The sequence below is a fragment of the Theobroma umbraticum genome, unplaced genomic scaffold (genome assembly GCF_002168275.2).
Source record: "Theobroma umbraticum cultivar Fairchild unplaced genomic scaffold, ASM216827v3 scaffold_30.0, whole genome shotgun sequence".
NCBI classification, from domain to species: Eukaryota; Viridiplantae; Streptophyta; class Magnoliopsida; order Malvales; family Malvaceae; genus Theobroma; species Theobroma umbraticum.
This window is the reverse complement of record NW_018397254.1, coordinates 9,380,588-9,393,827: the sequence shown is the minus strand read 5'-3', so window position 1 is coordinate 9,393,827 and position 13,240 is coordinate 9,380,588. Positions and strand designations below refer to the sequence as shown.

At 28.7% G+C, this 13,240-nt stretch overlaps 1 protein-coding gene across 1 annotated transcript; it reads left to right on the top strand.

Moving 5' to 3' along the window:
* The first annotated feature begins 8,188 nt into the window (after positions 1–8,188).
* Positions 8,189–9,894, top strand: LOC110419958 (GDSL esterase/lipase 1-like). The gene is made up of 5 exons (XM_021433099.2): positions 8,189–8,482; positions 8,572–8,693; positions 8,884–9,093; positions 9,191–9,443; positions 9,526–9,894. The coding sequence occupies exons 1-5, from the start codon at positions 8,227–8,229 to the stop codon at positions 9,759–9,761; spliced, it is 1,077 nt and encodes a 358-aa protein (XP_021288774.1). The 5' UTR covers positions 8,189–8,226; the 3' UTR covers positions 9,762–9,894.
* Positions 9,895–13,240: the final 3,346 nt, after the last annotated feature.

The window sequence follows — 13,240 nt, the reverse complement described above, 5'->3', positions numbered from 1 at the left end:
CAATCTTTACCATGATCCTTCACTGCCACCATGGAGTAGTTTGGTTAGGAATTTGAGAATATACTATCATGAAAGCAAGTATATTTTTATATTTAATTTTATTCAATTTATTTGTAATCAAAGTATATTTTGATAATAAGACCAAAAGTTTATTTTAAGAGCTTGTTTGCCTTAGGTTGTTTTTAGCTTAACAGTTATTATAAAGCTCTTATAAAAAGTAATAGCTTTTAAAATTAAACTAAATTATTTGGTAACCTGTTTGGCAAAATAAATTATATAAGTCATAGTTTTGGTTAAAATTACCATAAAAGATATTTATATCATCTTTAATCACATAATAAACTAAAGCAGAGCAAGTTTGTTTCAATTTATACACGATTTCAAATGTTTGAATAAAAAAAATCCATAAAAAAATGAAACATCTCTCAAACTTATATAATAGTAATAGTTCAAAATTTTTTGGCGAATAAGAAAGAAAACTTTTAAATAGTACATGAAAACATATTTGAATTTTGAGTCTTTTTTTTTCTTAATTTTTGTAAGAACAAAAAAAATTAAATTTTGCTATTATATTGCTGGGTCTTTTATTTTTTTCTTTGCTTAGTGCTCGTTTGGCTTGACTTTTTTTCAACTTATGTATCTCTTAAAAGCAAAAGCCAGACCAAACATAAATTTTGAAAAACTCTTAAAAAAAAATAATTTTTTTTAAAGAATAAAATTTTTTAAAAAAGAGCTTTTGGAAAAGCTCCTATGAGGAGCTTTTTTTTTCTCTTTTTTTAAAAATACAAGAAAATTTTTATTTTTGTTTCAAAAATATCCTCATCTGTTAAAAATAATTACAATATAACTCTCTAAAAAAAATACCCTTAACAATAATTTTAACTAAACTTATAACTTATAAAAAATAACTTACCAAACAACTTCAACTTAATTCTAAAAGCTATTATTTTTCATAAGAGCTTTATAATAGCTTTTAAGTTAGAAAAAAACTAGGCCAAACAGGCTCTTAATAGTTTTGTAGAGAGAGAAAAAGGAAACGAAAATCGTGATTCTACATTCGAGAAAGGTGATTTACAGAATGAGGATGAGGAAAGAGAGATTGATTGAGAGAGATAGATATTTCCTGAAAAGCTAGCGTGTTTTTTTTTTAAAAAAAAGAGAAGAGAAAGCTCCTCTTAGAGCTTTTCTTTATTCTATTTTTTCTAAAATTTAGTTCTTTAAAAAAAGTTACTTTTTTTTAAAAAAAAAAATTTATCAAAAATCTTATTTAGCTTGACTTTTACTTTTAAAAGTAGATAAGCTAAAAAAAAGTGAGGCCAAATAGGTAATAAGTAAACATTTATTATCTAGTTATTAAGATACCATGATTCTATTAAGATCTTAAAATAAATTTGTATGAAGAGTCATACATAGGAGACATATATTTTAATTAAATTTAAAAATTGTTCACAGCTATATAATAAAACAAGTCAATTTATTGTGTTAAGGCTGTAGTGTCCAAATTACTTCTAACGAAATGAATGTGATTCACTTTAAAGGAATAATAAGTCTTAAATTATTGGAATGGTTGATTTCGAATAATGATACTATAACATGAAGTGAAATCATGTGAGAATCAAATCTAAGTTTAACCTTTACTTAAATCTTGATCTCACACTTATGCATTTGCTTATAGAAAAATCAAAATCCTAATGGATAATGGACTTGTGTTTTATCTCTTTATAATCTTTTATGTACCATGGGCATGATCACCATAAATCATTGATCTAGACTCTATATGTTGGGATTATAATTAGGTGAACATTTGGGAACATATATCCAAACTGTAGAGTTCATAGCATTAGCATCTCTTTTAGTGATTTCAAGATAATTGACGATTAATTTGGGCTTAGTGAATTGATGAATTAGCTACTCATCACATCTTGATACTCAAAAGATTAAGTCTAGAGTATTGGATCGCTAATTAGATGAAATTTGAGACTAAAGGACAAAATTGACATAAAGGGTAAACAGTAATTTCATCTTTTATCATTGGATGGTTATGAAGGTTCATAGTATAAGGTTTGCAATTGGACAACTAATAATGAATATCAAGTATTGAATCATTTCTCATAATTATAGTAATCCAAGAGTACAACCATGAATCTATGTTGATGTGATTTCATGGTTAATAAATTTAAATTATCTTAATAAAATTAAGAATAATTCTAAGTTTATTGGAGGTTGGAATATCTATGTTCAAATAGATTCTCCATTTAGCTTCAAAAAATTGAACCTTTTTAAGTTGGAATACATCTCTTATTTGATTAATTAAATTTATGTATAAAAATGATAACTTTTTTATGCTTGTCTTTATTTAGATAACAAACATGTTTTTTTCCAATTTAGACAAGAAAACATATTTGTCTTAATTTAAAAGAAGAAAAATATATTTAGTCTTAATTTAGACAAGAAACATGTTTGTCTCAATTTATACAAGATAATATGTTTTATTTTAATTAAAGACAAAAGTTGTCTTTAATTAAGATAATGTTAAGAGTATTCTTACAAAATGAATCTAGACATCCATGTTTGTAAAAAGAGCTGATTATTACTCTTTTATTTATTATTAATTATTTTTAAATAAATATGAATAATAATAAAATAAGAGTTATTATTTAACAAGGAGTTTTATTTTATCAAGAACTCTAAATGCTAATTAAGGAATTAAATTATTTATTCTTTGAGTTTACTTTTGATAATTATGGAATATGTTTGATGCATCTGTAACTCTAAATGGATGATTAAGATTGATTTAAAGGTATTTGATTTTAATTAAACTTTTGAAGTAAGAGTTTTAATAAAATAAGATAAGAGTTTTAATAAAATAAGAAGAAATTGGAAGAAACAGAACATACGTATGTTTCTTGGAAAAAAGTGTTAGCCGTCATTTTTCTCCTTCTTCTCCTAATTTTGCCTTACCTTTCTTCTTCTTTCAGATTTTTGGTTGATTTTTTAAAAGAAAAATAACCATTAATTTTTAAAAAGAAAAGAGAGACAAAATTGATTACCATTTTGTAGTGTAGCATTTTATACCTTGTGCACTTAAGGTTCAAGTTGAAAGCATTCTTGAAGAATAAATGTAAGCTTATTTGGTTGAAAAATCAATCGTTAGTGCGATGATATCCGAAAGTAAGAATCTTGAAATAAAAAGTACATTTTATCTTACTTTAATAGATTCTTATTTTTTTAGAATGTAATTATCTTACTTGCAATATGAATGATGTGTTTTTCCGCTTGTGTAATTGGATTGCATGCTTTCTTTATAAACGAAAATTTTTTGAAATTCATGCTTTACATAAACATATTAATGCACTTAGATCCAGCTACATTATGTTTTTCTTGAGAAATAAAACAAATTTATTGTTTTTTTTAAAAAAAATTATCATGACCTTTGTTAACCAGGTCTCGTCAACTGAAATCATGAAGAAATATCATAAATGGTAGATAAATAAGTGAAGCAGGTACTCATATTTCACACTTTATTTCACTGATGAAGTCATCTGAATCAAAAACTCAGGTCTTACAAACCACACTAATCATCCTAGATCAATTGTGATTAACCCCAAATTAACCATAAACAAATACATGTCCTGGAGCCGATCATTCTTATTAGCTTTATCAATCAAAAATAAGATGGGCTTTATTAATGGGATAATACCAAAACCATAAATTTCAGATCTTATTTACTCTTTTTGGGTATGTTGTAACAATTTGTTAGTGGCATGGCTTTTAGACTTCATCACACAATATATAGCATCAACAATATTTTGTGGAATCAGCTATGGAAATTGAGAATACTCTTAAGCAAAATTTTACCCAACCAAACGTCACTAGAGTTTGTAATCTTTAATATACCTTGGAAAACATAACTCAGGGGTCCAAGATTGTTGATTTTTATTTCATAGAACTTAGGAGAGTTTGGGAAGAGTTGAGAAACTTTAAACTTTACCACATTGTGAATGTGAAAAACTCAATGAAAATTGTTTCAAAAAGTATTATGACTAGTATTAAAAGGACATGGTTTTCAATTTCTCAACAGATTAAACGATTCATTCTCTACCATAAGATCACAAATCATTCATTTGGATTTCTACAATAAGACTAACATTGTTCATCAACTATCCTACATAGGTACACCACAACAGAATGGTGTTATAGAGAGAAAACACCAACATATTCTAGTTATGGCAAAAACACTAATACATAAGTCCAATGTCCCACTTGCTTTCTAAGGGATGCAGTTTTAACTGTTATACACATCATAAACAAAGTGCCAACCAAGGTTTTACAAAACAAATCACCATATGAATCACTATTAAAAAGGCTCCTTTCATTTGATCATTTCAAAGTATTCGGATGTTTGTGTTTTGCTTCCATAAAAATATCACATAAGAAGAAATTTGAAAGTAGGTATAACAAATGCATCTTTATAGGTTATCCAAGTTATGTCAAGGGGTAAAAAGCGTATGATCTTGAAGCACAAAGAGTCTTGATATCTAAATATGTTGTTTTCCATGAAGATACTTTTCTTTTTCATTCTTCAAAGTATGACAAACAAGATTTTACTTTTCATCAAACACTTGGTATGAATGCTATCCCTTTTGATGTTCTTGATTCAAATTGTGAAAATTGTCAGTCACTTGACCTAAACCAAGTTGAATTAGGTCCTGTTGAACCTTTACCAGTCATAAAATAGCCTTCCATATCAGAAAAGGATCAAATTTCCCATGATTTACCCATAAACAGTAGTTTACCTAATAGTGACAGCACTAGTTAGAAACAAACAGAACGTACCATTGAAACAACTTAGTCAATTAGGAAAAACATAAGACCAAAAACCATGCCAAAATACATAGAAACATATGAAATTGACTTACTAACTCATACAACCACTGTCACTTCATACCCTATATCCAAATACATTTCATCATATAATCTGTCACCATAACACAAAACATTCACAATATCATTGTCAAGTATACAGGACCTTACATCCTATCATCAAGTAATGACTTATTCACACTAAAGAGATGCAATGGCTATTGAACTTAAAGCATTGGAGGAAAATGACATTTAGAGCATAATACCATTACCTACTAATTATCATACTGTTGGTTGTAAATGGATCTATAAGACCAAGGTAAATGCAAATGGAGAAGTGGAAAAGTACAAAGCAGGATTGGTTGCCAAAGGCTATAATCAAGTAACTAGTTTTGACTACCAAGAAACTTTTAGTCCTGTGGGTAAATAATCCACAGTCAGAATCTTTTTCATGCTTACAATAGCAAACAACTGGATATCATTTCAATTAGATGTAAATAATGCATTCCTGCATGGAAATCTGCATGAACAAGTTTACATGGAACTGCCTGAGGGATATACAATCAAGGGGGAGCACTTTACTGGATCAAAACTAGCATGTAAACTTCATAAATCTTTATATGGTCTTAAACAAGCCTCAAGACAATGAAATGAAAAATTGACAACATCTATCCTTCATTATGGCTTCAAATAATCATTATCTGACTACTCACTATTTACTATGACCACTACAGATGATGAATTCATAGCTCTCTTGACATATGTTGGTAATATTTTGATAGGGAGCACCTTTGCTCAAGTTGCAGTTGTAATCAAGAATCACCTAAGTTCACAATTTAAACTTAAAGACTTAGGCATTATGAAATATTTCCTAAGCCTTGAAGTAGCAATACCACAAGGTATTTCAATATGTCAGAGGAAATATGGACTTGATTTGCTAGAAGAACATGGCTTACTTGGAACTAAGCCTATATCAACACCTATTGATTTTAATGTTAAGTTAACTAAAGTAAGCGAAGAAGATGAGATCGTAGATCCCACTAGATATAGACAATTGATTGGGAAACTTCTTTACTTGACTTTCACTAGGCTTGACATATCATATACAGTACAAACTTTGACTCAATTCATGGATAAAGTAGGGCATAAGCATTATGTGGTAGCTTGCAAGGTACTAAAGTACTAGAAGATAGCACCTGGCCAAGGTATTTTAATGAACACAAATTGTAACTTGAAAATTTCAGCTTATTGTGATAGTGCTTGGGCAAGTTTCTCAGACTTAAGGAAATCTATCACTGGCTATTATGTGTTTATGGGAGAATCATTGGTAAGCTGGAAATCCAAAGAGTAATAGGTAGTAGCTCGAAGCTCAACTAAGGCCAGAGTACAGGTCAATGGCAACCACCTGTTGTAAAGTTATTTGGATAAAAGGCTTGTTAGTTGATTTTGGTATTGAACACAAAGTTGTAGTGAAACTTCATTGTGATAATCAATCATCAATCTATATCGGTAGAAATCCGGTCTTCCATGAGAGGACAAAGCACATAAAGATTGCATGTCACTTCATTTGAGAAAAGATTTTGAATGGTGTGATCGAATTAGTTTACATTCCATCAAAATTACAAGTTGCTAATGCTTTTACAAAGGCCCTACAACCTAGACAATTTCAAAAGTCAATATGTAAGATGAACATTCAGAATGTTCATGGTTCCTCTTAAGGGGGTATTAACCAGGTCTCATCAATTGAAATCATGAAGAAGAAATACTTTAGATAGCAAATGAATAAGTGAAGCAAGTACTCTGCACACAAGAGTTGAAGTTGCTTGTAAATAGCTCTGGCAATAAAGGATGAAACGCACCATATCAAGACTGCATGAAGGAAGAAGAGAAGAAGCATGAAGTACACCATTTCATTTAGTGTTTACCATTAACAAATTTTCAAATTGTTGTTAGTTAGTTAAGTATCGTAATTAGTTACATTTTGTCTTCTTCTCATTCTTCTACAAACTGTGTATATAAAAACCCTCTTTTGTACATTTTCAAATAATTGAATGAATCAAATAATTCTTAAAATATTCTCTAGTCGTCAACCTTTGTAATTACTGCTGTGATTGCTGATGTATTTGAGAAAAAAAATTTCAAAATTATACTTATTAAATAACTAGAGTCGAATTATTATTAATGGACAAGCATCTCGTTGCCCCTAGTTCTAAACTCCAAAATCTTCTTTCTTTTATAACAAATATTAAGAAGACCAAATTATATAAAATTGTCCTTCATGGTCAGCTTTTACAAATAAAAAAGAATCTAAACTAAGTCAGCAATCAAAACAGGTGATGCTTTAGTTATTATTTACAAGAGTATTATTTGGTCACATTTTTTAACAAGAGCAGATTATTCTGGTTTTCGTTTATTCCACTTTTTGAAATTTTTAATTCGTAAATAAATGATCTATAAATAGTAAAAAATTTGTTGAATCATTTTATTTTATATAAAAAATTACTTTTATTCTTGTATTATATTAAAAAAGTTATTTTTTAATTTATATTCACATAATTTTAATTTTTTAAAAAATAATAGTTATCATGTTTAATATATATATCATTTGAAAGTTTTGTCCACATCACATATAATGAGACTTAATAACATGATTATATGCAATTGACATGATAGCAGATGTGACATATTATGTGGCCACACCAATTAATCATATAATCACATTATTAAGTTACGTCATGCGTTGCATGTACAAAAATATCTAACTAGTATTAGATCTAACGATTGTTATTTCTAAGTTTATAAGAATTTATTTGGGTATAAATTAAAAATTATTTTTTAATACAGTAAACAAAATTAAATTTATTCGTATTAAATGAAATAATTTAAGATCATTTTTAGTATTTAAATTAATTTTTTATACAAATAAACGCGGTGCACTGTACGAAGACTAATAATTATGGTTTATCTTGACCGGCAAGATATTTGAGAAATTCGCCAAATCGAAAGGTCATTATAATGAGATTGAAACTCATAAGTGGCAAGAAAAAGGGCGAGGTAGATTTTTTCTTTCTTGTGGTAGGCACGAGGAAGACTAACGACTGGAAAAGGTTACTTGCTTAACTAGCCATACAAAGAAAATCATGCGTTGTTTCGTCGGGCAGCAGTATTTCTCATAGGAACAATGCAAGCAGCTAAAAATTGACTCAATAGTCATAAAAATATATTTATATTTCAATCCAGGGGTTGGAATGAAATGGAAGCCACCTCAAAAACATATTTAACTCAACTCGGGAAACCCTATAAATAACAGATAGGGGATAAAAGGTTTTAAGAGTATAAACAAAGAAGCAAGCCAATTTTGACATGGCAAGTTTGAAGGTCCGAATATGTTGCTTGCTTGCCTATGCAACCTTTCTCAGCCAGATGATCAGCTGCCAGAGTCTGCCAAAAGAACATGTTGCTTTGTTCATCTTAGGTGATTCACTATTTGATCCTGGAAACAACAACTATATCAACACCACTAATGACTATAGGGCAAATTTCTGGCCTTACGGTAGGACCTTCTTCGGGTACCCTACTGGGAGGTTTTCTGACGGGCGTCTAATTCAAGATTTTATAGGTAAACGATATATTACTTGTGATTAAATGTTGTTTCCTTCAGAAAGGTCAATTCCAACCCCATTGACCCCCTTACAAATTATGTTGCAGCTGAGTATGCAGGGTTACCATTAATTCCAGCCTTCTTACAACCTGGAAACCATAAATTCATGTATGGGGTGAACTTTGCATCAGGAGGAGCTGGTGCTCTTGTTGAAACTCATCAAGGACTTGTATGTTATGTTTTGCTTGCTTGAGATTTAAATTAGTTCAAATTACGTAAACACGCCTGCCTTCTATTTTTATTCTGTCTTTTCAATGACAAATATAATGTTATCCGTACTTATGACCTTTCATCTGTATTTCACATCAGCTGGTTTGCTTCTTCATTCTCTTCACCCCTGCTTTTTCGGTGAACTCCAGGTTATAGACCTAAAGACTCAAGTAATCTATTTCAAGAAAGTTGAGAAATCTCTGAGACAAGAAGTAGGAGATGCAGAAGCCAAGAGATTGTTGTCCAGAGCTGTCTACTTAATCAGCATAGGAGCCAATGAGTACCTGAGCCGGAACTCGAGCATTTCTGATGAAGGGTATGTTGCCATGGTGATGGGCAACATGACTCTTGCAGTCAAAGTAATTATACTTGAGTCACAGAAATTTCATGTTTACCATATATTTTTCTCTCTTTTGGTAATTGCACTTTAACAATCTATATATTATAATGGAATAGGAAATATACAAGATAGGTGGAAGGAAGTTTGGGTTTCCAGGAATGGCCCCTCTGGGTTGCTCACCGTTCCTAAGATCACAAGCAGGAGGCAACGGCTCTTGCTTTGAAGAAGTCAATAAAATTTCACAACTGCACCAAAGAGAACTTCCCAAAACCCTCCAGAAGCTAGAGAAGCAGCTACCGGGCTTCAAATATTCAGTTTACAATTTCTACAAAACTATTAGCGAAAGACTAAACAACCCTTCAAAATATGGTACGTCATCCACTTTGGCAACTACAGCATCACTTTTGTTATTTTCAGCTAACAATTTTTGTGGGTTGACTATGATGTGAAGGGTTCAAGGATGCCACGACGGCATGCTGCGGCTCTGGTGTATACAGAGGAACATACAGTTGTGGAGGGAAGAGAGGGATAAAAGAGTATGAATTATGTGAGAATTCTAGTGAAAATTTCTACTTTGACTCCTATCATCCCTCAGAAAAGGCCTTCCAACAATTTGCAGAAGAAATGTGGAGCGGAGGTTCCGATGTCATATCGCCTTACAATATCAAACAATTATTTGAAGCATAGAAGTATATGACTTTAATTAGCATTTTTATCGAGAATAAATGTATTAAATAAACGGAATTGATGTGCACGTCCTCTATTTTTCTTCTTTCCCTTTCACTGGTTTTGTTCTCAAATTTCAACCAATAATAGCTTTAGTTTCCTCTTGAAAATCCTTCTTATATTAGCTCAACACATCATTTATTTCAATGAGTTTACCTAGATTTCCGACATGTTACTGCTCCGAGCCAGAAGTAACGGCAGTGGTTCTCTTTCGAAAGCAGCAGCCAATGAGTCTTGAAAGACAAAGGTCCTTCATTCAGTAAACCTACGGTTAATTTTAGCGACAGGTACCTAGTCAGAAAGGGCAACACGAATTCCAAAATATTTTACGAAATTCACTTAAAATTAATGCTTTGCTATTCGTTTATTTTAAAACATAAGTAAAGAATAAAATATTTTTTCCTTAATTTGTTTGTTTTTTCCTAGTCAAATTTGATAACCCAACCTATAGATTAAACAAGAGTAGTATATAAAAATGTGATTGAAGATTACAAAAATGAATACATATAATAATACACTTACATATTTGCCGGAGAGAAAACCACCTAACCCTTACAGACTGCAAAAGGATAAAATAAAGAATTGTTATCTTTGCGGATTTTGGGGAAAAAGTATAAAATATAAGACTCAATGAACTTAAAGCTCAATAAACATGAAAATCATTTATGAGATATGAAGGATTACGTGATAATTGAATAAACAAAGCATTATTGCGTAAGCCATTAGGAATCACAGCTGCTACGTACCACTAATTTCAGTCGATTAAAATCAATACTTAATACCCCAACTTGATTATTTATATTAAAAAATTAAATTTTGACTTTAAAATTAATTTTTATGCATATTGTTAATAAAAATTAAATTAATGAATCAAAATTAAATTAAAGTTTAAAATTATATTCAAAACAGTTAATAAATTTTAATAAGTATTATATTAATTAAAAATTATTTCATAAATAAAAATAATATATAAAATTAAAATTTAATATTAAAATTTATTGTTTATAATTAAATTTCAAGTGATGAGTATTTTATGATCACCACTCTAGCCAGTGACAGGTTGGATCAAATAATGTAAAGTAGCTAATTATAAAATATTTACTAACGTTGTGAGCCACACGCAATTTAATTTAACAAATGTTATATTGCTTTTCTTTGGTAAGCATAGACAATATAAGAATTTAAATGTTATTTTATAAGCATCAAATTACTTTAGATGGAACAATTAAACCGCCAAAGGATTTGCTGTCACAAAAGATTTTATTTTTTTTAAAAAAAAACATGATCATGGAACAACCAGCATTCAATTCATTTTAATTAGTATATAATTTTCTTTTTTTTCAAATATAAAAAAGAAAAATTTATAAAACCTATCCAAGTATTTAGCTACACGATTAGTGCATAACTGCATATATGCACAAGTTTGTAGAACACACCTTTCAACAAAACCTGCTATCCTAAAGTGATGTGCCAACACCCATCAGTTTTTTATTTTTTTCATTTTATGTGTATAAAATTAAAAATGTAGAGTTTTGACACCCTAAATAAATAAAAAAATTTATTTTGAAAAACTGGCAAGTCGTCTAAGTCAAAGTTTAAAGGCATGTGTTTAAACCCTTTTAGCCGTTCATCATTTTAAAATTGCATATGAAATATGAATTTCTTTTTATTTAATAAAAATTGTTCATTCTTTTGAAAATTAGATATTAAATATGAACTAGAGCATTTTGAACTATTTTTCTTTTCCTTTTTATTCTTTTTTTTCTGATAGAAACCCTTCATTTTTGTCAAACCTTTCATCTTCCTTTTCTTTTCTTTTTTCCCTTTCCTTTTTTTCTTTTTTCTTTTTTGTTCTAATAGAAACCCTTCATTCTTTTGTAAAACCTTTCATCTTTTTAAAATTGTATAGTAAATATGAATTAGAGCATTTTGAACTTGATATTAGATGAGATTCATGTTGTCAAAGTGTTTCAACTTTCTCAAAGTTATATCAATTAATGTAAAAGATAGAAAAATCAATTGTATATCCTCTCTTGAATCATTTGGTTTGACTTATCTTAACTTACATATGAAATATGAATTCTTTTTTGATTTTTTTTCTTTTTCTTTTATTGAAACCCTTCATTCTTTTTTAAAACCCTTCTTCTTTTTAAAATTACATAAAAAAATATGAATTAGACCACTTTGAACTATTTTACCTTTCCTTTTTTTCCTTTTTTTTATAAAAACCCTTTATTTTTTTTAAAACCCTTCATTTTTTTAAACCCTTCACCTTCCTTTTTCTTTTCTTTTTTCCTTTCTTTTTTATTCTTTTTTTTTGTCTGATAGAAACCCTTCATTCTTTTTTAAAACCCTTCATCTTTTTAAAATTACATATGAATTATGAATTGGAGCATTTTGAACTATTTTTTTTCCTATTTTTCCTTTTTCTTTTTTGGTTAAAAACCCTTCATTCTTTTTTAAACTCCTCATCTTTCCTTTTTTTTCTTTTTTCTTTTTTTTTTCTAATAGAAACCCCTCATTCTTTTTCAAAACCCTCCATCTTTTTAAAATTGCATATGAAATATGAATTCCTTGTTTTTTCATTTTCTTTCGTTTTTTCTCATAAAACCCTTCATTCTATTTTAAAACCCTTCCATCTTTTTAAAATTGCATATGAAATATGAATTGGAGTGTTTTGAACTTGATATTAGGTAAGATCCATGTTTGCAAGGTGTTTTTAACTTTTCGAGAGCTATGCTAGTTAATATAAAAGACAAAAAAATCATTTGTATATCCTCTCCTAGATGATTTGGTTTGACTTATTTTAATTTTTACAATTTCTACAACAATTATAAAACGTGCATTTTCAATCATGAAAATTGTAAAGATGAAGTTGCGCCATAAGATGGAAGATGATTTTCTTGTTATTATGGGTGAACAAAACCAAACCAAACCAATTATCCATCCAAACTAAATGTAATTTTGGTAAAACGATTCAGTCTAATTGATTCATTAGATTAATTGACTTAAAATGTTTGGTTCAATTAATTTTTTGATTAGTTCTTGATTTTAAAATTTTTAGACCAATCCACCTAAAAAAGCAAACTAATTTTTTACATTATATATACTAATATATAATATTTTTATATATATTAAGAAAAAATTATAGTAAACTTAATTAATAATATACTTAAAATATATTAATTTATTATATGTACTTATACAAATCATAATCATAGTAATTTAATTTTAGTTATATATATTTATTTATTTATAAATCTATATTAATATGAAATTACCAGTTATATATTGTAAATGATAACTTATATGTTAATATTATAATATATGATAGTAAATATGTTACATATTAATATGTTATAATTATTACATGTAAGTAATGTTTTGTTTTTAATAGATGGTGAGACCAACTACAAATACATTTCATATATATATATATA